At 34.7% G+C, this 24,189-nt stretch overlaps 1 protein-coding gene and 1 long non-coding RNA gene across 2 annotated transcripts; one reads left to right on the top strand and one right to left on the bottom strand.

The window, feature by feature from the left end:
* Positions 1 to 66: 66 nt before the first annotated feature.
* LOC113187966 (uncharacterized) lies at positions 67 to 8,912 on the top strand. The gene is made up of 3 exons (XR_003301480.2): positions 67 to 228; positions 8,547 to 8,619; positions 8,861 to 8,912. It is a non-coding gene; the product is annotated as an uncharacterized LOC113187966 (long non-coding RNA).
* On the bottom strand, positions 7,324 to 24,151 carry Bkgd (beta-keto-L-gulonate decarboxylase). Its single transcript, XM_026396092.2, has 9 exons — positions 24,048 to 24,151; positions 20,942 to 21,096; positions 18,552 to 18,650; positions 15,770 to 15,843; positions 15,486 to 15,587; positions 14,106 to 14,282; positions 12,791 to 12,940; positions 10,185 to 10,301; positions 7,324 to 8,731 (listed from the first exon to the last, which is right to left on the bottom strand). The coding sequence occupies exons 2-9, from the start codon at positions 20,994 to 20,996 to the stop codon at positions 8,558 to 8,560; spliced, it is 948 nt and encodes a 315-aa protein (XP_026251877.2). The 5' UTR covers positions 20,997 to 21,096; positions 24,048 to 24,151; the 3' UTR covers positions 7,324 to 8,557.
* Between the last annotated feature and the right edge of the window lie 38 nt (positions 24,152 to 24,189).

The following is a 24,189-nucleotide window of genomic DNA, read 5'->3' as shown; positions in this document are numbered from 1 at the left end:
GGATCAGGTGTACGAGGCAGAGCTTCCGGGTGTGTAGGAGGCGGAGCTTCCGGGTGTGTAGGAGTGTGTCACTGCTGTGGGAAAGGCGGGTTTTGACTCCCAAAGGCGAAGAGGCTGGTCTTTGGTGCGGGTCTGCAGTTAAGAGTCCTGTGAAAGCGAAGGGTGAACAAAGCTGAGGAAGAACGAACTTTGGCAAGGAAAAGGAAAGGAATGATTCCCTGAATTTTGGTAATGAGAGTCCCGCTGAGAGTGCTGGGATTTGGGGGCTTAAACCTACACTAGAAAAAAAATCTCTGAACAGTTATAATTTAAGGGCAGTTTGAGGAAAACAGTTGTGTGTATCGCCAGTTTAAATTATCTGGTTTCCGTTGTTAAATATTCCGTGACAGCTAATATTTTCAGCAAACAAAACTGTCACTTAACATGTGCTTAATATTTCATGCCTGAGTGAAAATATTTCAGTATGAGTCCCCAATAAAGTGCTTCATTAGTGGAATAATTATTGCATAGGGAAAGATGGATTATTTTACGTTACAGAACTATAATTAGGGACTATGTATATCATTGATCGTGAATCTTTGCCAAATTTTGTTCTGACAGATATATCTAGATTTTTGAACTAGTTTCCTAAGATAGGAAAATAAGGTCACCGTGGTGCCATTCCATATTGACAAGAGTATGTGGGTGTGTTCAGAGGCGAGTGAATTTTCGAAAGAAAAGTCTGTTTGGGGTCAAACAAGTGAATCTGTTCACAATCTTGTTTGAGAAGCACTCTGTTTACTCTTCATTGCATACATTAAAATTTTTTTGTTAGTTATAGATGGACACAATATCTTTATTTTATTATTTTTTAATTAATTAGTTTATTTATTCATGTGGTGCTTAGGATCGAACCTAATGCCTCACGCTTGCTACACAAGTGCCCTACCACTGAGCCACAATCCCAGGCCCATTGCATACATTTTTAATTCCTAGTACTTTAGTTTTTATTGGAGGGGGATGATGAAGGGAGAAGGGATTGAACCCAGGAACACTTAACCACTGACCATGTCCCCAACCCTTTTTGAGGCAGGGTCTTGCTAAGTTACTGAGGCTGGCTTTGAACTCAGTCTTCCTCCCAAGTTGCTGGATTACAGGTGTGCCTCATCATGCTCTTGTGCCCTTACCTCTGATCTACATCCCCAGTCTAGTCTTTACCTTTAAAAAAAAATATATATATATACATATTTATATATATAAATATGTATATATAAATATATATATATATATATATTAGTTGTATATGGACACAGTACCTTTATTTATTTTGATGTGGTGCTGATATTGAACCCAGTGCCTCATACTTTCAAGGCAAGGGCTCTGCCACTGAGCCACAATCCCAGCCCAAATCTTTACCTTTTAAAGTACTCCTGTATTTGGCTGGGCTCTCTGTTGGCTGGTGCACATACCTACTTAGGTTAGGATCCACTTGTTGGTTCTCCTTCAAGTTATAGATCTACAGTCATTTTTATTTTTGCACCAGCTGGTTATTTAGAGTATGTTCTTGTGCTGATAGCAATGGTATAAAATAAAAGCCTTGATTGCATTAAGTCTGTACAATCCAAAAAATTGCATGGTCACACCCAAAAGTCAAAGGTGAGAGAGGGGATGCTTTCAACCTCTTTAGTCAAGGACTACTCACATGGCAAGAGGTGTGGATAAAAGGAGAAACAGGGCCAGTAAACTAGCACACTTGGAAAATAATTCAGTTATATTCCTACTGTAGAAAAAAGTTACAAATGGATTAAAGATCTAAGTATAAAAAAGTTTCTTTAGTTATAAACAAGATATTTTAAGAAAATATATAAAAAATTAAATACAAAAGAACATATGAAAAAGAATGTCTTTAGAACATATCATAAAAAAGGTTGTCTTTATATGTAAGAGTTAAAAAGAAAGTAACAAACCTCTGTGTATTCACATCAACTTAAGAAATAAAAAATTACTGAAAAAAATTACTGGGCTATGGTTGTGGCTCAGTGGTAAGGCACTCACCTTGCATGCCTCAGTATTCAGCACCACATTTAAAAAAATAGATAAAATTAAAACATTGTGTTCATCTACAACTAAAAAAAATTTAAAAAAATACTGAGATAAAGTAGTTAAAGCTTCTGTCCTCATTGTAGTTCACATCTCCTTGCATTCTCCTACAGGTAGCTATGAATTATTATTTTATTTTTTAATTAAAAATTTTTATTTTGCAGTGCTAGAAATTGAATCCAGGACTTGGACACTCTAGGAAAGTGCTCTACCAGTGAGCTACATTCCCAGTCCTGGTGTATTTATTTGAAATCAGTCACCTATTGCTATATAACAAAACACCCCAAGGGGGGAAGGGAAGAGGGAATGGAAGGAGAAATACTGAGGAATGATATTGCCAAATTATATTGTTTATTGCATGCATGTGTGAATGTAACAAAAAATCCATTATATACAACTATAATGCATCAATAAAAATATGGGAGAAGAAAACAAAGCATGTCAAAAATCACAGGCTTAAAACACAATCATGACAGGTGGCAGGAGAATTACAAGTTTGAGGCTAGCCTAGGCAACTAAGCAAGAGCCTGTCTGAAAACAAAATTTTTAGTCATATGCAGTGGTGCAGGCCTGCAATCCCAACCATTCAAGGAGAGTTCAAAGCCAGCTTCAGTAATTTAGTAAGGCTTCAAGCAACTTAGTGAGATCCTTTCTCAAAATAAAAAATAAAAAGGACTGGGGCTGGGGGGTTCTGGAGTTGTGACTCAGCAGTAGAGCACTTGCCTTGCTTGCACACTGTGGCACTGGGTTTGATCCTCAGCACCACATACAAATAAATAAACAAAAATAAAGGTATTGTGTCCATCTACAACTATATAAAATAAAAAAAAATTTGTAAAAGGACTGAGGATGTAGCTCAGTGGTTAAGTGCCTCTGGGTTCAATCCCTGGTGCCAATACATGAATAATTTAAAAAATAAAATTTTTATAGGGGTGTAGCTCTAGGCCAGAGCATTTTCCCTGGCATGTACGAGGCTAGTTACTGTAATAGTTCATACTCGCTGAAGCATCTGTAGATCCTGGCAATATAGGATAAGCTCTCATTCTCTCCCTGATGCTGGTCTAGCAGCCCTTAACTATCTAGTTTACTCTCAAGTATCTTCAAGAGAGTACATTTTGCATTTTTTCAGCTTCTAAAAGTATTTATCATGAGATTATTCATTAGAATGAACTAATTCACAATTTCTGGAAGTAAAAATTTTTAATATTGGCCATTGATGTTTCTTCATCTGCCAATTGCCAGTTCATACTTTTTGCTGGTTTTTCCGTGTCTTTCCTTATTGATTCAGATGTTCTTAATGCATTCTGAATACTAATTAAATTTTGGCACTTTTGAAAATATATTCTCTATGTTCTTTCTTTTTGAGCGAGTTTGACAACAAAAGTTTTACATTTTAATGCTGTCAGGTCAAATTTATCTTTTATAGTTTCATTGGGAAATACTTTCATATTCAATGTTGTATTAATATCCTGTGTTTTCTTTTAAATATTTTATTAAAAAGTGTTAGTATTCATATTTAATTTATCTGGTATTGGGTCCAAAACAATTTTATTTTTCATATGACTGTGCCAGCACCCTTTAATGCATTTTTCTTTTCCTCCTCTCATTGATCTGAATTCAGGGTCACTTTTTTTTTTGGTACTGGGAATTGAATCCAGGGGTACTTAACCACCAAGACACATCCCCAGTCGTTTGTATTTTATCTTTTGAGACAGGGCCTCGCTAAGTTGTTTAGAGCGACACTAAGTTGCCAAGACTGACTTTGAACATGGGATCCTTCTGCCCTAGTTTCATGAGCCATTGGGATTACAGGCATACACCATCATGCCAGGCTTGAATTCAGTGTCATTTCTGTGAGACAAAAAAAAAAAAAAAATTATGTCTCCATATGGAAAGATTTTTTTTTTTTTTTGGTTTGAGTGTCCATCACTATCAAAACCACACCTTACGAGTTTATAGTAAGTTTTGATGTTTTTATATTAAATCCTCCCTGATCTTGTCTTCAAAATTAGTTTTGCTTATCTTGACCCTTTGCTAGCTCATATATTTTATTTTATTTTTTATTATTTTTTTTTTTTAGAAAGAGTGAGAGAGAGAGAGAGAACTTTAATATTTATTTTTTTCAGTATTTGGCGGACACAGCATCTTTGTCTGTATGTGGTGCTGAGGATCGAACCCGGGCCGCACGCATGCCAGGCGAGCGCGCTACCACTTGAGCCACATCCCCAGCCCAGCTCATATATTTTAGAACAACTGATGAGGTTCTATGGAAAACACTAGTGGGATTATACCAGCATTGAATTAAATTTATAGATTTAAGTATTGATACTTCTCTGAGACTGTTATCTTCCTAGATATGAATGTAACTATTTGAGTTTTCTGTAAATTTCCAGTAGCTTTATAATTTTCTTCATAAGAAGTTACCTAATACACAGCTTTTTTTTTTTTTTTTTTTTGCATGCAGTAGGATCTTAACTGCATACATTCAGGTGATCCTGTTTTGTTCACAATGCCTCCTTGCTGTTTCTTGAACATACCAACTCCTCTCTTGCCACTGGGCCTTTGAATCTGCCAGGAAGGATGCTTATCAAATAACTTCATAGATCATTCCAATTCTTTCAAGTTTTTGCTAAAATGTCTCTTGAGAGGTTTTTTTCCCCAGATCCTCCAATATAAAAACTTAATAAAGGGTTGGATTCCATTTTTGATATTTGACTGCTGACAGCTTTTACACCTTATTCCCTCCCCTCTTCCTCTCCTACCCACATTTTGGCAAGCTAAGATAGCCTGAATGTGCCCTTCTTTGACACCCCGTGGGAAATTCAAATGTCATGTAGGAACCATCACACTGGAATTACCCTCAGTCAGCAAAAACCCAAGCCAGTTTCTTTTCCCTTTGTGTCAGGTCAATTTTAGACCTTCTTAGAAGCGTCCCTGCTCTTTTTCTCTGAAAAACTTCATTTTGTGAGGAATAAACCCTTTCAACTTGACATCTAAAACAAATTAGGGTAGGGAGTCCATCCTGTTCAGAGGGCCACAAGTGTCTTCCTTTGTGGCACACACCTGTAATCCCAGCAGCTCCGGAGGCTGAAGTAGGAGGATCAACCTAATGAGATCCTGTCTTGAAATTAAAAAATAAGAAGAGGTGGGGATGTGACTTAGTGGTTAAGCGCCCTTGGGTTTAATCCCTGGTACAAAAAAAAAAAAAAATCCTTCTTTACAATACACCCCATTTTAATTTTCTTTGTAGCACTTAATACTACCTGGCATACACTTGTCTGTCTTCCCAGACTAGACAAATCCTCAATGTCTAGTGAAGTGTCTGGCATAATCATTCACTCACTCATTATTCAACAAATATTTATTGGCCAGTGTAATAGGTTTATGTCACTGTGATCAAAATATCCATCAAGAACAACCTAAGATGAAGGAAAGTTTATTTTGGCTCATAGTTAACAAAGGTTTAGTACATAGTCCCACTTCTCTGGACCCAAAGTAAGATAGGAAATCGTGGCCAAAGGGTGTGGTAGAGGAGCACTGTTCTGTTCAAGGAGACCAGGAATCAGGGAGAGGGAAAGACAAGGCCCCCAAAGAAAGAACCACCCTTGCAGGTCACACAGCCAATGACCCACCTCCTCCAGCCACGCGCCAGCTGACTACATTTACCACTCATTTAGTTCATTCAAACTAGGATGAACTGATTAGGTTATTGCTGTCACAATCCAATCATTTCACTTTCAAACATTCCTGCATTAATACAGGAGCTTTTGGAGGACATCTCACAACCAAACCATAACAACCAGGCAGTATTAAGGGCACTAGTGCTATAGTAGTAAACAAACATCTTAGGATCATGTAGTTTACATTCCAGAGTACAGAGTAAGTGTTCAATACAAATTTATTAAAAAATACTAATCAAAAGTACAAATAAATGCTGCCAAGGATATGGGGAAAATGGAATCCTATGTATCATGGTCCATGGTGGTCAGGTGGGTTTTTTGTCTCATGAATTTGAAGAATGAAACCCAAAGACACAGGGTGAGAGTAAAGTAATAAGATTTATTGGAGTGATAGAAAGCAGAGCTTCTGAAGAGGGTGGGGTCCCAAGAGAGGGTTGCCAACAGGTGTCTGTTGTCTAGGGGTTTTTAATAGGCTTGATCTATACCTAGAGGCGACTGGTGGGGTGACAGAAAGAGGCCAATCAGCTCTAATTGTCCTCTTCAGCAAATCTGGAGAAAAGTGATTTCTGAGTCTTTATTAGCAAAAGGATGGTGGTGAGAATTTGTTGGTTCAAGAGGAAGTGCTTTAGAGAACATTTTGCAGTTGATCATTGCTAGGGGCTGTTAAGGAACTGTGCTTGTGGTTAGGACCAGCTGGGGTAGCAATCTTCACAGTCTTTTCTTCCTCCTTTTCTTCTCTTATACACTTTCCCACCTATCTGTGGTGTGGAGGAAAGCTATCTTCCTGTCTCACTTATACTGTTGGTGGGAATATAATTACTACAGCCACTATGGAAATCAGTTTGGAGTTTTCTCAAAAAAACTAAATATGGAACTATTATATGATTCAGCTATAACCACTCCTTCATATTTATCCAAAAGGATTGAGGATAGCACACTTTAGACATACATGCATTCCCATGTTTAGAGCAGCACAGTTCATAATAGTTAAGTAATGGAGTCAGCCTAGGAATCTGTCACCAGAAAAACGGTAAGAAAATATGATATTTATACATAATGGAGTTTTATTTATTTAGCCATAAAAACAGATAAAATTGTGTCATTTGCTAGAAAATGGATGAACCTAGACACCATCATGTTAAATGAAAGACAGATTTCATACCAGTGTCATATGTCATGTTTCTCTCATATGTGGAAGCTAATAAAGGAGGAGAAAAGGGGATCTTGTAAAAATAGAAGGGAGGCCATTAGATCCATTAGGATAAGGGAACCAGAGAGAAAGAGGGGAGAGGAAAGTGTAGATACTGGAAAATTAAATTGATCAAATTATGGTTATATGCATGTAAAAATATACCACAATACATACAACCCACTATTCTGTATAATTAATATGCAACAGTAAAAAAAAAAAAAAAAAAAGAGTTCATTGGTTTGATTGGGAATGCAAAAGCATGCAAAGAATTACAGGTTGAAAACTAAAAAAATAGTATTTTTCAATGGAGGAAAGATTAAAAGGACATACAATACAAAATTTTTATTAATTTCTTTTTATTTCTTTATTAATTTCATTGCTTCAAAATAGTGCTTATTTAAAAATAGCACAAATTTATACTCACATGTTACAGCTAAAACTGAAAATAAACAGTCCAAAATATTATTTGAAGTATGCTTAGTACTAAATTAAAGCACCTAAATTTGCACATTATTGGCATTAGCAAGAATGGAGAGTTGATTTTCTAGGTAATGATTATTATAGAAGAATATCAAAGGCAACCATATAATCAGTAATTGAATATAATTTTATATTTCATGAAGGACATTAGTCACTTTCAGCAGTAGCCTTATTGAAAATTAAAGTATGCTCACATAAATGTTGTATTTTGATGCTGTTTCTTTCTTTACCTTTCTCTTACTGCAAATAACCAACAAACTGCTTCCATATGGCAATCAGAACAAGGGAAGAATCATGGCTAACCATTTTGTTGCTAACTAATGTTTGTGAAAGGCAAATTGCAAACTTCTGAGTATGGTTTAACTTCATGAAAAAGATGAAGGGCTTACTTTGTTTACCTTGTTCCATGAAAAAAAAATTATATTCTGATTTCTGGAATGGATTTTTAAAATTCAATACAAAGATTCAACCATAAGCATTTCTTTCTTTCTTTTTTGGTACCAGGGTTAAACCTAGGAGTGCTTAACCACTGAGCCACATCCCCAGCCCTTTGTATTTTTTATTTTGAGACAGGGTTTTGTTAAGTTGCTCAAAGGCCTCTGTAAATTGCTGAGGCTGGCTTTGAACTTGCAATCCTCCTACCTCAGCTTCCCAAGTCATTGGGATTACAGACATGTGCTAACATGCCTGGCTTTAACCATCAACATTTCTAAACTGATTTTGCTAATGCCTAGAAATAATCTATTTAGCAGTCTTAAGACTTAATTTGAAAAAATGAACATTATACAAATATAAGTTAATGTTATTAGTAGGAATAATCATGATTCCTAATCATATTTATATTTGAGATATAAACATATGATAGACTTTGCTTGATATTATAGAATTTTAAAAAAATGCGGTTGGCTCAATAAATTTATGTGAGCATTAAAAAAAAAAGACCATCTCAAATGTATCTCTGTTCCCAATAATCTCTCTCAGATATATACCTGTGAAATAATAGAGAATACAGTGTCATTTAAAAGACAAAAAAAGGGTTTTAAGTGATGAGATAATTTCTATTGGATTTTATATTAGTAATGAGTTAATTAATTAACTTATTTATTTTTGTTAAGCATAAGATGATTTAATCTCGTCCAACTGAATGGGTCTCTCTTGGTTGATCAATGCGATAAAGAAACTCTGCAGGTAAGAAGTATCCAAGATATTCCACTATATCTGGAGTCGTGTCATAATGATAGTGTCCACCTTCTCCATGATGACTAAAAAAATGAGTGTGTTCCAGTCGCAAATCAAATCCCTAGGGCAACAGAAAAGTTAGTATATACTCAAATTATTTTGATGAGAATTTGTTTAATGAGTGAGGATAAATTTTTTAATTTATATTACAAAGTTTTTATTTACTTATTTATGTATTTTTTTTTTGTAGTGCCAAGGAAACCCAGGACCTCCTGCATGCTGGGCAAGTGCTCTATCACCAAGCTATATACCTAGCTCATGTTTTTTTGTTGTTTTGTTTTTTCTTTCTAATTTTGTGGTAGTGACACTCTACCACTCAGCTACACCCCCAGCCCTTTTTATTTTTTTATTTTGAGACAAGGTCTCATTAAATTGTTGAGTCTCATCTTGAATTTGTGTTCCTCCTCCCTTTGTCTCTCAAGGTGCTTGGACTGTAGTTTTTTCTGGTTTTGAGATGGGGTCTTGCTGTGTTGCTCAGACTGACCTTAAACTCATGATCCCCCACCTTAGCCTCCTGAGTTGCTGGAATTATAGCCATGTGCCACAATACCCAGACCTGTTTTTATATTTTAGATAGGAATTACATTCACATGATTTCAAATCAAAGCATGCAAAAGGATATATTCAATTAAATGTGTCTTCTTCTCTCTTATCCTCACTGGTTATTTCCTTTCCTTACAGGCAAAAAATGGAAACAGATCCATGTGTATCCTTCCAGAAATATTTACTTTTACTTTTTTCACTCAAATTGTAGCTCTCTGTACACCTTTCTGCTATTGCTTTTTTCACTTAACAATATAGCTTTGACATAATGTCTATCAGACCATAAGAGCTTCCTTATTCTTTTGTTACTTTTCAACTGTCATTTACATTATTTCCAAATCTTGTGCTATTATAACAATGTTGTTATTAATAACCTTTTAATTAACCATTTTACACAGCATATATTTAAAGATTAAATCCTAGACATGTAATCATATTGGATCAAAATATATGACCAATCAGTATTTTTATAGATACTTGGCTTTGAATCAGTCTATATTAATTTTTTCCAGTGTGTAGTATTAGAACACCAAAGAACATGATAGGAGACCTGAATCTTAGTTGTGATTCTTGCTATTCTATTTAATAGCAAGACTTTAGGTGCTATTAAAACAGCTTTGCGAGGCATGGTGGCGTACACCTACAATATCAGTGACTTGGGAGGCTGAGACAGGAGGATTGCAAGTTGGAGGCCAGCCTCAATAACTTAGTGATGCCCTAGGCAACTTTGTGAGACCCTGCCTCAAAATAAAAAGGGCTGGGATGTGGCTCAGTGTTTAAGTGCCCCTGGGTTCCATCCCTGGTAAAATCCTGCTCTGGCTAACATAGGGTGGTAAGTCACCTTCGCTCTTAATTTTCAAGATAATTTTATAGACAACCTGGTTCTTAGATAACAAGAACCCAAAAATCTAAAGGAATATTCTAAAATTCAAGCATTATAATTGTAATGTTAAAGATAGACAAGGACTTACTGGGTCTCTGGAAACAAAAACTGGTAGACAAACCAAAGGAGCATTCATCTCATAAAAATGCAACCATTTATTCACTTCTTCATCAGAGTTCAATGGGCAGGAAGAAAATTCTGCAGGCTACAATAAAAGACCATTAAACAGGTAAACATATTGAATATTATTTAGAATTTAAAAATTTAAAAACATGATTTCATTAAGTTAAAATTTTTAAGCCTTCTTATAATTCCATTGCTTTTGGTATCAGTTAAATAAAATACTCTAGTTTTCCAAAGGGTAACCAGTTGTACAAACTAAAATTTAGGAATGAATAAAGGTAAAAAAAGGATGAGAGTTGACCATTGACTATTTTTTTATTATTTATTCTTTTTAGGTATACATGATAATAGAGTGTATTTTGACACAGTATACATAGAGTATAACTTATCCTAATTAAGATCCTGTTCTCATGGTTGAACGTGATATGGAATTTCACTGGTCATGTATTCATATATGAACATAGGAAAATTATGTCTGATTTATTCTACTGTCTTTTCTAATCCCATGCCCCCTCCTTTCTCTTCATTCCTCATTGTTTAATCCAATGGACTTTTATCCCCCCACCCTCATTGTGTGTTAGGATTCATATGTCAGAGAGAACATCTGGCCTTTGGTATTTGAGGACTGGCTTATTTCACTTAGCATTTAGTATCTTTTTTTTGTTGTTGATAAAATCAGGCATCAAACCCATAGACTTGCACATTCTAGAGAAGTTAGGTAAGTGCTCTATCTATCACTGAGCCATACCTTCAACCTCCTAGTTTTATTTTTCAGTTTTCCTGAGTATATATTTCCTTTCTTTCTTTTTTTTTTTTTTTTTTGTGTGTGTGTGTGTGGTGCTGGGTGAGTATTGATATTGATCCCAACAAGTACTCTATCACTGAGCTATAACCCCAGCCCCACCATCCTAATCTTAAATGCCATGATTATTAAGTAACAAGGGGTGAGGAAAGCAAGACACTAAAATTGGGTAGTAGCATCAAAAAAGAATAAAATACTTTGAAATAAACTTAACCAAGAAGGTAAAAGACTTGTATACTGAAAACTACAAATTTTTGCTGAATTAAAGAAGATTCCAATTAATAGAAAGGCATCCTGTGTTTAGGAATTGGATACTTGGAAGAAATCAATACTAGCCTGGTTCAGTGATACACGTGCATGCCTGTAATATTGCACCTACTTTGGAGCCAGAGGCAGGAATATGGCAAATTCAAGGCCACCCTACACAACATAAGCAAGACTGTTTCCAAAAAAAAAAAAAAACCCATTTTTTAAAAACAATCTTGAAAAAAAATTAGAGATCTCACATTCTTGGTTTCAAAAGTTACTCCAAGTTGCATATGGTGGCACCCACCTGTAGTCCCAGCAACTCTGGAGGCTGGGGCAGGAAGATTGAAAGTTTAAGACCAGCCCCTGCTTTTTAGCAAGACTGTCTCAAAATAAAGAAGGGTTGGAAGCATGGCTCAGCGACAGAGGGACTTTAGGTTCAATTTCCAGTACTACAAACAAGCAAACTAAAAATTCTCAGTAATCAAAACTGCATTACTGCATAAAGACAGACAGCCAGATCAACAGACTAGAGAGGCCAGAAATAAATCCTTGAATATAGGGTCAAATGATTTAACAAGGATGCCAATAATATTCAATGAGAAAACAACAGTCTTTTCAACAAATGTTGCTGGAAAAACTACATATCCTCATGTAAAAGAATGAAGTTGGTGGCGCATGCCTATAATCCCAGTGGCTTGGGAGGCTGAGACAGCAGGATTGTGAGTTCAAAGCCAGCCTTAGGAACCTAGCAAAGCCCGAAGCAACTCAGTGAGACCTGTTTCTAAATAAAATAAATGTTTTTTTAAAAAAAAATTGTGGGGAAATGGCTCAGTGGAAAAGTACCCCTGGGTTCAATCCCTGGTGCAAAAAAAAGAATGAAGTTTGACACTTACCTTATACCAGATATAAAAATTAATTCAAATGGATCAAAGATCTGAATGTAAGAGCTAAAACTTTTAGGAGAAAACAGTGGAAAATTTCATGACATTGGGTTTTGTCATGATTTCTTAGCTATGACAACAAAAGTATAGTCAACAACAGCAAAATAAATAGCTAAGTGTAGTTGTGTGTGCCTGTAATTCCAGCGACGAAGGAGGTTGAAATAGCAGTATTCCCAAGTTTAAGACCAGCCTAGGCAATTTTGCAAGACTCTGTTTCAAAAAAAAAAATTTTTTTTTTTTAAAGATCTGGGATGTCACTCAGTGGTAGAGCATCCCTGAGTTTAAATCCCCAGTACCTCAAAAAGAAGAAAAAAAAACCCTCGATCTTACAAACAAGCACATTGAAAAAAAAGTTCCAATACAGTAATGTGAAAAAGAACTCTACCTCATCATTATTTAGTATTATGACTTACAGTATTGTCATTTAAACTTTTAAGTAATATACTCACAACAAAAGGATTTGTTTAGGGTGTATTTAAAGGTAGAATTCCCAATGTATTTAAAAATTCTGAGATATTAATTTAAGCATGTGCACATATATATATCCATACATATGAGTATACATACATAGGCCCTTACCATAATGTGAGCCTTTACTTTTCCCTTCTGAACTATAAAAGTACCTCCCATCCCTACAGGCTTGTCTCCATATTGTTTTTCCAGAGTTTGTCTCATACAAGTCACAAAGTTAAGTTGTCCAGTTCTTCGTTTGGCTTTTACCTCAATGACCTATAGAAGATATAAATATACATTATATTGGATAAGCTGTAAAATTTTATTTAATTACTAAATATAACATGGTATAACTTAATACCATCAAGCAATATTCTGTTTGCTTAGTATATCCAAATGTAAGCTGAGGTGTCTCAATCCCCTGAGTCTTCATCAACCATATGTATATTATACACACACACACACACACACACACACACACACACACACACACACATATATATATAGTCCTGTATATACACACATACATTATTATATATAACTTTAATAAATAAGTTAATAATAATAATATAAATAAATTCATATTTTCTTGAATTAAGTGCTACACTGAACTGTAGAGACTCTTAACATATATGTCAAGGGGATAAAAGGCTGAGAATTCCCTAGCTTAAGGGTTTAACTTCTGGTAAATGGGGTAAAGGAAAAATGATTAAATTTTCTCACTTCCTGTAAAATACTGGACTTTGTTTTCTCTATGTTATTAGGTATTTTTACTTCACTACCTCATTTCTCAAAGTAATTGGGGTGGCTATATCTTACAAAATCTGAGAGTCCTCACAAATACCAACACTGAAATCATTTTTTTTGTGCACTAATCAAAAGAAAATATGAAGTGAGGGGCTGGGATTGTGGCTCAGTGGTAGAACGCTTGTCTAGCATGTGTGAGGCACTGGGTTAGATTCTCAGCACCACATATAAATAAAGTAATAAATAAAATAAAGGACCATCGACAATTTAAAAAATATTAGAAAAGAAAATATGAAGTGAGACATTAATTATCCTTATCCTTCTTTCGCTCTAATGTTTTGCTACCCCCATTTCTATCTAACACAACATGTTACCAGTCAGGAATAAGTGAATTTCCTATTTAATACCTGTAAGTAGATATTATTTATTTAGCCACAAAGTTCATATAAATGACTCACTTCCCAAATTAGTTAGAAAAAGGTATTGCCTATTAAATATTTATTAACATTGATTTTAGATAAGACTTTTACTCTGCCTATACTATTCTGAATCTTTCATAGCTGGGTTAAATAAAGACCTTTGACAGTAGTACCTCTGATTTTCTTAGAAAAACCATATTTAGGGCAATAAAAATTCTAATTTTTAGCTATCTGAGAACATTTAAAGACTTCTGTGTTTTTATAGACAAAATCACCTTGCCAGGTTGGCCCTCGCTGGCAAAAAGATTAGCCAGTAATGCACATCCAAAATCATTGTATTTCTGGCTGTATTTCTGTAATAGGCATCCTCCATCTGCAGGGTTAATATGAGCAAAGTAACTTCCATTCACAGGAGGGTTGTGTTCACTTTCTGTTTGAATAACTGGCATAAACTGAAAAAAAAAATTAGTCAATCTTAGTATCTCTGTGCAGAGAGGGTATCTTGAGTCATGTAACAACATATTTTATCTCAGACTTTAAGACATTCATTTCAAATTTTAATGAGAATACATGATTAGTCTCCAGAAACACACACACACACACACACACACACACACACACACACACAAGAAAGAAACATACTTCCCCAAAATGTGGGGATATGAAGCATCTAATTTTAAATACAAAATACTGGAAAAGATACTTTATAAAATGTCTACAATATTTGTTATATTGTTGATATAAATTTGAATATTCGCTTGAAAATGTTCAACTTAAAATTTTAAACCTGTTTTCTATCTTAAATACTGGAACTTGGATGACTACTAAGAGTCACATCTATTATGGACAGACGAAAGAAGTCATTTAGTCTTGTAGTCAGGATATATGAAGTAATAGTGATATTTTAAGATTACACAAACAAGTATTATATATTATATATTACTGGTATATATCACCTATACTAAGTAATAATATATTATAATATTAATAGTATTAATAGTGATTAACATTATTCAGCATAAATGACATACACTAGTAATAGCTATTAACTTTGATAAATAACCATCATACTATTTTAATAGTTTCCTACTATTTGTAAAGAGGTGACTACATCATGAAATATTCCACTCTTCTAATCCAAAACTGCCTTTATATCAAAAGCAAAGATTTATAGAGAAGCATGGAATCCTATAATATATAATGATAAAAATCTAGGGCTGGGGTTGTAGCTCAGTAGTTGAGTGCTTGCCTTGCATGCATGAGGCACTGGGTTCAATCCTCAGCACCCATAAATAAATTAAATCAAACAAAGATATTGTATCTGTCTACAACCAAAAAAATGTTTAAAAACATACAATGATAAAAATCTTTTACATTTCAAGGCCTTCAGCAGGATACCTTTGGACTGTGGATTCATCTGAGGTTTAACCTAGTTCCTAAGAGAAACTGAAACTAAAGATTAGTGTTTCTTTATAGCTAGATCAATTAGAACATGTGATATTGTCCAAATCCATATCAAGCAGTGCCAATCTGGAGAGAGATGATATCTACCACCCATAACACTCAGAAAGTGGGCTTTTTTGGTAGGGAATTAAATGAAAAAGGACAAACCAAAAGTCAAATCAATAAAATAAAATAATTATATATAAGCTTACCTCAGAATTGAACCCAAGAGTCTGAAATGGGCCTGCCCCTGCTCCAAGAATAAAGGCTCCAGGCAAGTTGATTTCTTTTGCAATTATATTCAGATCATAAACCTAAAAAGAAGAAGAAAATTATTTAAATCTTAACTTATAAAAATTTCCTGGTTTATTTTTTATTACTGAGTCCATTAGTATTTCTATCCCTGCCACATTGATCAACAGGTCTTCTGATAATAAATAGGAATCAACCAAGTTCTACAACCTTCATATGAATATGAAGAGTAAAATACACTTACTTTCTTTTTGTTTACAAGAGGAATTAAGTAAGGCACACCTCCTACTTCTGCAATTCTAGTTTTCCCACAGATGCCTAAAAAACACAAGCCATCTTAAAAATAGGCAAATATAATTTACATATAAAATGATGGAAGTCATCAAATTATTAAGAATAAATAATTTCTTCAGTCTCATAGTTTTGCAAATAGCAGGTTTAGAAGATGTAAGTAGCTAGTACTCCTGTTCTATTTTAAGTACCTGTGTCTCCAATACCATCATGACTAAGTATGGCTTGATAGAGGTGACAGCATAAAGGCAACTGAAAGTTGATGATAGGGTGAGGGCTAGAATTGGAGTCAAAATTTGGATTGGGTGAGGTTTCTCAAATTAGTCTTAAACCTTTAAAAACTATTTTTTAGTGGCTATTTGATTTCTTGTCTTTTTATTTTTATTTATGGTTAAAATCTTTTTAAAATTTAAAACATTTTTCTCTGGTAGAATATATGTTCTTTAGGTCCATATTGCAAGATCCTCTTATAAATTACTTATTCCCAAGATTGTTTATACTCATGATAAGTAATTAAAGATACCTTTAGATGCTAGATATTTTCTACTTAGATTTTTTTTTTCTTTTCTGGTGCTGAGGATTGAACCCAAGGCCTTATGCCTACTTAGAACACACTCTACCAATGAACTACACCCCAGTCTTCCTACATTTTTAATTATCATCAAAGTACAAGGCTGTGGACTCATCTGAGGTTTAACCTAGTCACTCAGGGATGGCCAAACTATGAAATATGTAGACACAATTTAGGAGAAGGCACTTTTATTTTAAGTGTAGGGTAGAAAATAAACTACCTTTTGTTTGAGAAAAAGTGGTCTTGACAGTTTCCTGCTCACATATTACATAGTAAAGTAGATATGATTGCTCTATTTCTTCAGCTATGCAGAGGGGTAGATGTAGAATTTTATAGGTCCCTTTTGTAGTCGGGGATATAGGAAATGTTTTTCACGAATAAGCAGAGCTTATGAATAGATAAGACTCTACACATAAGTGATAGTGAAGCTGAAGCCTAAAGGAACAATTAGGTGACTCTATTTATAGTCCAGGGAAAAGACAAATAATAGCTCAAAACGGTGACTGTAGAGATGGAGAAAAGGAAAATATAGAAAGAAGAAAGGAAATAAGCATCTAGAGTGAAGTAATGAGTTAAATTTTAGATATGTTGACTTGTCCTTAATATATATAGGAGGATATGTTCTACTGGCAATAGAAATACTGATCTGTAGATATCTGGGTGGAACAGATTTCGTTGTATCTAGTCGGTAATTAAAACCACAAGTGAATACACACACTCACACACACACACACACACACACAAAAAAAAAAAAAAAACTCAAGAGAGAGTACACAAAATAAGATGATAAGAAACAATTCTGGAAAATATCAATACTTAAGAGCCTGCTATAAAGAGAAAGGAGCTAGGAAAAAATAAGGAAGGAGGTAGGAACCAAGGAAGAAGAGAAAAAATGTTGAGCAAAAGATGCCAGACACAACAAGAGAAACCAGAGAGAGAGGAGAGATCACTAAAGGGAAAATGTCAGGCAGTGATGGCCAAACTATGAAATATGTGGAGATGAAGTAATACTCATAAATGAACTAAGGCTATCAGTGACCTGAGTGAGACCAATTCACATAGAAAATGTCTAACCATGTTTGAGAAAGATCTCTCTCTCTCTCTCTCTCTCTCTCTCTCTCTCTCTCACACACACACACACACACACACACACACACACACACACACACCCCTGGCTTCCAGTACTATCATTTCCTGACTCTCATATGATTGATCAGAAGTTTTTTTCAGGTATAGCCTTTGGAAGACACAATTAAGATTAACTGTTTTTTTTTCTCCCCTGTATTCTTCTATGTTTTCTGATTTTTATTTTATTTTAATTAATTAACTAGTAAGAAGAATATATCACTCCTTCCTATAGAAGAAATATGGCTATCCAAAAGTATTGTGAATGATTTCACAGTGCTAAGAGAAATTGCCATTTGGAAACAAACCTGCTGGAGTATACAGTTCTACTTAAAGACTGCTTAAGGTGAAAAGACCCAACAAGAACATTCAACTAAAGTCCCCTTATGTTCATGTATCTGAGGCTGAGATAAATTAAATGGTTTACTCAGGTTAATTAAATTCTTATGTGGTAGAGACAGAACTAGAGTTCAGGAATTCTATGGCAAACTATTTTTTAACAAAGATATCAATTTCATAGTAAAACAACACTGTATTATCTCCAAATTCCTCATATAGTAGGTTATATTAGGAGAAGTTTAAATTTCCAAAGCATACAGACCTGCATTCAAATCCTGATTATGATTCACACAGAGTTTATTCTCTCTCAACCTCAGTTTTCACATCTACTGGACCTAGTACTTGTACCAAACATTAAATAAGCCTTTTAAGATTATTTCTGGTCCTGAATAAATAAATAAAAACAAAAATTAAAGTAAGTTTCCCTAACAGTAATTTGAACAAAACTCTCATGTGTTACCAATATTCTAGCCTATTGTATATTATATAACCAAGGAAGTTACAAAAATTACAAAATACAATCTTTTTCCACAAGGTTACAAAATGAAATTTCACCAACACCAAAAAACAAGAGCACAAAAATTACGCACAATTTAGCCTAAAAGCTATGAAAATATCCTTTATTCATAGATAAAAATAACACTGGTTTCAAAAACTGATTACAAATAAAAAACAGAAGCATATTGCAAAAACTGCTTACCTTTTACAGGAAAGGTAAATGGTTCCTTAGTCAAATCAGGGCAATCAACTACAGACACTTGGACATCAGCAAAGTTATCTTTTAGTCCCTTCTGCATAACTAATAAAGAGAAGAAAAAGGGTTATTTAACATTAGGGAAAAATTTGGCCATCATATATCAAATTTTCCTTCAAATTTTCTACATCACACTCCTAACCTAAACTTGTGTAATAAAAAAAGAGTGCAGAAATGGTCTTCTATTTTTATTTTTTCAGGTCCTAGGGATTGAACCCTGGGCCTCAGGCATGCTAAGCACAGGCTCTACCACTGGGCTATACCATCAACCAAGAAATAGTCTTACGTATGAACTTAGACTTTGACATAATCCGAAGTTATAATATAAGACACAAACATAATCTTATCCACGGTGATTATAAACTTCTGAAGATAAAAAGACTACACTCAGGTGAGGACCACCTTTCTTTAAGGGAGATTCTAAAAACTTATTAAATTGTAAATATTTAAACTCTTTAAAAAGTAGGCAATCACATGCAACACAAGGAAGACTATAGACAAAATGTTGAGCAAAAGAAGCCACACACAACAAGAGTAAAGACTGTATGATTTAACTTTATGTATTTCAAATAGGCAACTGATCCACGGTGATAAAAGTCAAAACAGTGGTTACCTCTCAGGATAAAGACATTGGGAAGCTCCATGAAGGAGTCTTTTGGGATATGAAAAACATATTAGATTTTGATTTGGACAGCAGTTACATGTAAACATTAAATAAGCTATACCTCAAGATAAGTGCACTTTCTTGTAGATATGTCATAGTACAAATGTAAAACAGAATAGGTGTCACAGTTATAAATCCAAAGAGCAATGTACTTTTTTTTTTTTTTTCCAGTACCAGGGATTGAACTCAGGGACACTCGACCACTGAACAGTGCCCTAGCCCTATTTTGTATTTTATTTAGACAGGGTCTCACTGAATTGCTTAGCACTTTGCCTTTGGTGAGGCTGGTTTTGTACTCGCAATTCTCTCTTGAGCTGCTGGGATTACAGGTGTGCACCATCGCATTGGGAGCAATGTATTTTTAAGGATCAAAAAAATACTGCAATTAAGGACTCCTCTGAAATTAAAGCAAGTTTCTAATATATTTTTCTGCCTCTGTATTTCCTCAAACTGAGAGTAAAAGCTGGAGAGCTGTGCCCCCTGGCCTGGGGGGATGCTAAGGAAGCTATGAGTGGAGATTGCCTCCCTGTCCTGGCCTGACAGCCCTAACATGTTCTCTGTCTCACAGGATAACTAAATCCACACATGTATATTTTCTTTGCCTTTTGTTACCTCTTTTCTCTCTCTTGTTTTTAATACTGGATGGAGATCAAACCTAGGGGTGCTTTAACTGTTTATATCCCTAACCCTTTTTATTTTCTACTTTGAGACAGGATTTAGCTAAATTGCCAGGGCTGGCCTAAAATTTGTAATACTCCTGCCTCAGCTCCCAAACTGCTGGAATTGTAGGCATGTGCCTCAGTGCCTGACCCACCTTTTTTCTTTTAAAAGCATTTCCGGATCCCAACATTGGCAACTTAGTTAGGTCCTAAACATCTTAGTGAAACCCTGTCTCAAAATAAAAATTAAAAAGGGCTGGAGATATGGCTCAGTGATTAAGTGCCCCTGGGTTCAATCCCCAAAACTAAAACTAAAAAAAAAAAAAAAAAAAAAAAAAAAAAAAGTTTTGTAAAGATAGAAATTTGAAACCAAGTTTCTTTTATCTCCATTTAAAGCTGACTTTGAATAAAACCTATTTCCTAACAATTTGAATCCAAATATTTGTGCAACACAAAGAGCAGCAGAACCTAGCCTCTAACCAAGGTATTTTGGCCAGGTATGGTGTAATCCTGTTAACTAGGGAAGCTGAGGCAGGAGGATCACAAATTTCAAGATAGCCTCAGAAATTCAGCAAAGCCCCAAGCAACTTAGCAAGACCCTATCTCAAAATAAAAAATAAAACGTGATGGGGATGTAGATTAGAGGTAAAATACTCCTTGGTTCAATATCCAGCACTGCCCCCGCACTCAAAAATTATAACTGGTAAAAAGGTAATAAAGCAAAGTTGTACAACTCTGGACATAATATGTACTTAAATTTTGGGTTACGTTAGTCAATTTCATCATGTGAAGTTGGTGTCATCAAGAATCTACAAATGGTGAGTTTAATTTTGTTAGGGGACATAATTTAAGAGTTCCTCAATAAAAACAGTACAGAATAGATATTGAAATGACAAATTCTGTATCAGAAGTACCATTTCAACAAGATAAACATTAGTAAGATACATATAAATCTTAGAATCTTTTTTCTCTTAAAATAGTTCTTAAAAATCCAAAGTTAATATTGTTTTTACCTTCAGCAAGTTCCTCTAGACTTGGCACATGAAAAGAAAACTCAGAATGAGCCATTTTCTTTCTTCTTTAGGTATAAGGTTGTACAATCAAAGCTCCTGTTGGCCGATTATCACAAGAGTTCACAGTGTACCAGATGTGAACAGTGCCTGCCGTTCTGAAAGTGAACATTAAGAGTTCAGTTATATAATGAGGGCAAAGGGCATTTAGGCTTTTCTGTCCTTACAGAAAGGAAACCACAGTTCTAGCATTTAATATTCCAAGTGAACAATGGGTAAGTGGCCTCTTTTAATACTGTTATTTTATTTTTTTTGCAGAGCTGGAAATTGAACTCAGGGCTTCATGCATGCTAGGCAAGAACTCTATGCTAAGACTGTCTATATTTTTAGCCCAATAGTTTTAAATAGTTGGCATTTAAAATAGACTAATAAGAGGAAATACCAATATAAGAAGATATATATGACTCGTTTTATTGGTCATCTATCTGGGTTGAACATGTAATTTTCTAATGGTTGGTCAAAGGAATATGGATCTTGAAGCAAAAGGCACTTATTAAGGATTGTGAATAAGTGTCTAAATGCCTGTAGATAACAGTACTGGAGTCTATGTAACTACGTAACATATATATGATATATAGCTAGCATATAAAATACACATATAAATATTTCTATAATGTGTTTCTTACTCTATTTTGACATTTAAGCTAAAAATTAAATTTCTTAGGCTATCATTTTTACAAAAGAAGATTTAAATCACTAGTAGAATGGAAACAGACGATTAGATTCTGAAATTTAAATTTTAGTTTGTTCAAAAATAAACACTTTCTTGGTAAATAGTTTTCATGTTCAATGATTCTGATAACCTAGCTGATTATAATTTGATATTTTAAAATACATGCTTAGTATAATTTACAATAAATAGGTATACATTTACAGAGATTAGTATCTTACCTTAAATGTTCAAGTGATGATGTGTGCAAGTAGAGGGAGATAAATAAAATGAAGGCAGAAAAGGAAAAAAAAAAAAAAAGACAATGATGACAAAGTGGGTGGAGAATCCTACTCCAGACCAATCACAATAAGGATTAAGGACAAAACTCTAAAGCAAATTTCTATTTCTAAGAGCACTGCTGGAATTGTTTGTTTTATTCTTTTTCTTTTAGAATATTCTTCATTGCCATTTATTAGACAAATGTAAGGCCTGTTCACAAGGCTCTGAAGTTAAGGACAATACATTATTTCACTGGAAAGCTGTACTTCTCCTTTGTACCCTTTGCTACAAACTGACCCCTATGTATTTTAGTTCTCAATAAACGGTTGGTCAAAAACCATGTCCTGTTAATAGAGCAGGACATGGTAGCACATGCCTATAATCCCAGCGATTCAGGAAGCTGAGGCAGGATTTTAAGTTTGAGGCCAGCCTTGGCAACTTAGGGAGACCCTATCTCAAAATAAAAATAAAAAAGGGATGGGGATGTAGCTCCATGAAGAGTAACCTTGGTTCAATCCTCAGTACTGAAAAAAAAAAAAATTGTTAATAGATCATCTCATTAACTGGAATGTCTCTGGTTTTAACATGCTTACTTAGCATATGAAAAGTCAGAATCATTTGAATTACTTTTCCAAAAATGTATTTTTAAAAATTTCCAAAGATTCATAGATTTCATAGAAACTAGCTGGTTTTCTAGTTTTGATGATACTTCTAAACATATGCTCTATAAACATGCTATTGCATATATTTAAGACTTGAAATTTACTTTTTTTTAAAAAAAGAGATAAGGGGGGGGGCCTCATTTTGTTGCCCATACTGGCCTGGCTCCAGTCATCCTCCCCCCTCAGTCTTCTGTAAAGCTGGGACTACAAGCTCCACCACTGTGCCTGGAGACATTTACTTTAGTACTTATCAAATACTAACTTTTACTGTCCTTTAGTTATTTAATATAATCCGATCTCCCAAGTTAAATATACATAACTGTTGACAAGAAGTTCTAATAATCATACTTAAAATCTTAAACCTGTTTTTGAGTTGAATAATCTATGATTATTTCAGAGTAAGATATTTTAATTTTTTCTTATTAAATAGATTGACAGATATTTTATGAAAATAATTACTGTGTAGTCTTCACTGATTTCCTAAATTTTATCACACTCTATCAGGCAATTAGCATGTACTTATTTATAAACATCAAAATCTGTACAATGAATAGCATATTCATTTATAATGAGGATAATAAAAGCATTTTATTATTATCATTTTTAGATTTTGGTACCAGAGGTGATTTATCACTGAACCACATCCCCAGCCCTTTTTATTTTTCAATTTACAGACAGGGTCTTACTAAGTTGCTTAGGGCCTAAGTTTTTTTTTTTTTTTAAAGAGAGAGTGAGAGAGAGAGAGAGAGAATTTTTAATATTTATTTTTTAGTTTTTGGCGGACACAACATCTTTGTTGGTATGTGATGCTGACGATTGAACCTGGGCTGCACGCATGCCAGGCGAGCGTGCTACCTCTTGAGTCATATCCCCAGGCCCGGGGCCTAAGTTTTTGAGGCTGCCATAGTCCTGCCTCTGCCTCCCACGTAGCTGGGATTATAGGTGTGCACCATCACTTCTGGCAATAAAAGCACTTTATATTCTTATGCTTACAGTAGGAATAAGGACTCAAGTTAAATCCAAATAAATAATCCTAACTTTATATCCTTTACTACCTCAAAAGATCTGTCATATTATTTCCCTACCGAATTAGAAACAGAAGTTTAACCCTGGGAAGCTACAGCCTGAATAACTTGTTTAAAAATATGGAACTTCTGGTAGGCGCAGAAAAGTACTGTGGTAGCAAATGTACATGAGTGGGATGTTAAGCGGGTGTACTAAGGGAATAATACTGGCTTTCAATACAAATGTTATACATTTGGAGTCAGATCAAAATATGAGCCTTTCCCAATATTTTAACACAGATGACATGTTTGAGGACAAAAGTAGACAATCTCATTTTAGCAAACGCAAGTTCACCGGAAACAAATCACCCACTTCCTCGTTGTTCACATGTATTCAGTTCATTTGACCTCACAACTTATTTGCTAAAAATGTTCTTGGCTATTAAACTTACCAAAACTGTGGGCGAAGCCCACGGACCTAGGTGACCTCTCCTCGGTCGACCCCGTCTCCTTTGGTTGAGTGGGTAGGCTCCGCCCGCTTCAATTGCTCCACCCCTCGCGGGAGTCGGAAGTGCACCGACGCGTCTGTTTTCC

The sequence above is a fragment of the Urocitellus parryii genome, chromosome 4 (genome assembly GCF_045843805.1).
Source record: "Urocitellus parryii isolate mUroPar1 chromosome 4, mUroPar1.hap1, whole genome shotgun sequence".
NCBI classification, from domain to species: Eukaryota; Metazoa; Chordata; class Mammalia; order Rodentia; family Sciuridae; genus Urocitellus; species Urocitellus parryii.
The sequence above is the reverse complement of the archived record's forward strand: the minus strand, read 5'-3'. Positions and strand labels throughout refer to the sequence as shown.

What these genes read in the sequence shown, in the direction of transcription:
- Bkgd (XM_026396092.2), bottom strand. Translation starts at nt 20,996, where the DNA reads ATGGCTCATTCTGAGTTTTCTTTTCATGTGCCAAGTCTAGAGGAACTT. An exon ending in GCGAGGGCCAACCTGGCAAG is followed by an intron (nt 12,941 to 14,105) that starts GTGATTTTGTCT and finishes TATCTTCTATAG; the next exon opens with GTCATTGAGGTAAAAGCCAA. An exon ending in TTTTTGTTTCCAGAGACCCA is followed by an intron (nt 8,732 to 10,184) that starts GTAAGTCCTTGT and finishes CTGTTGCCCTAG; the next exon opens with GGATTTGATTTGCGACTGGA.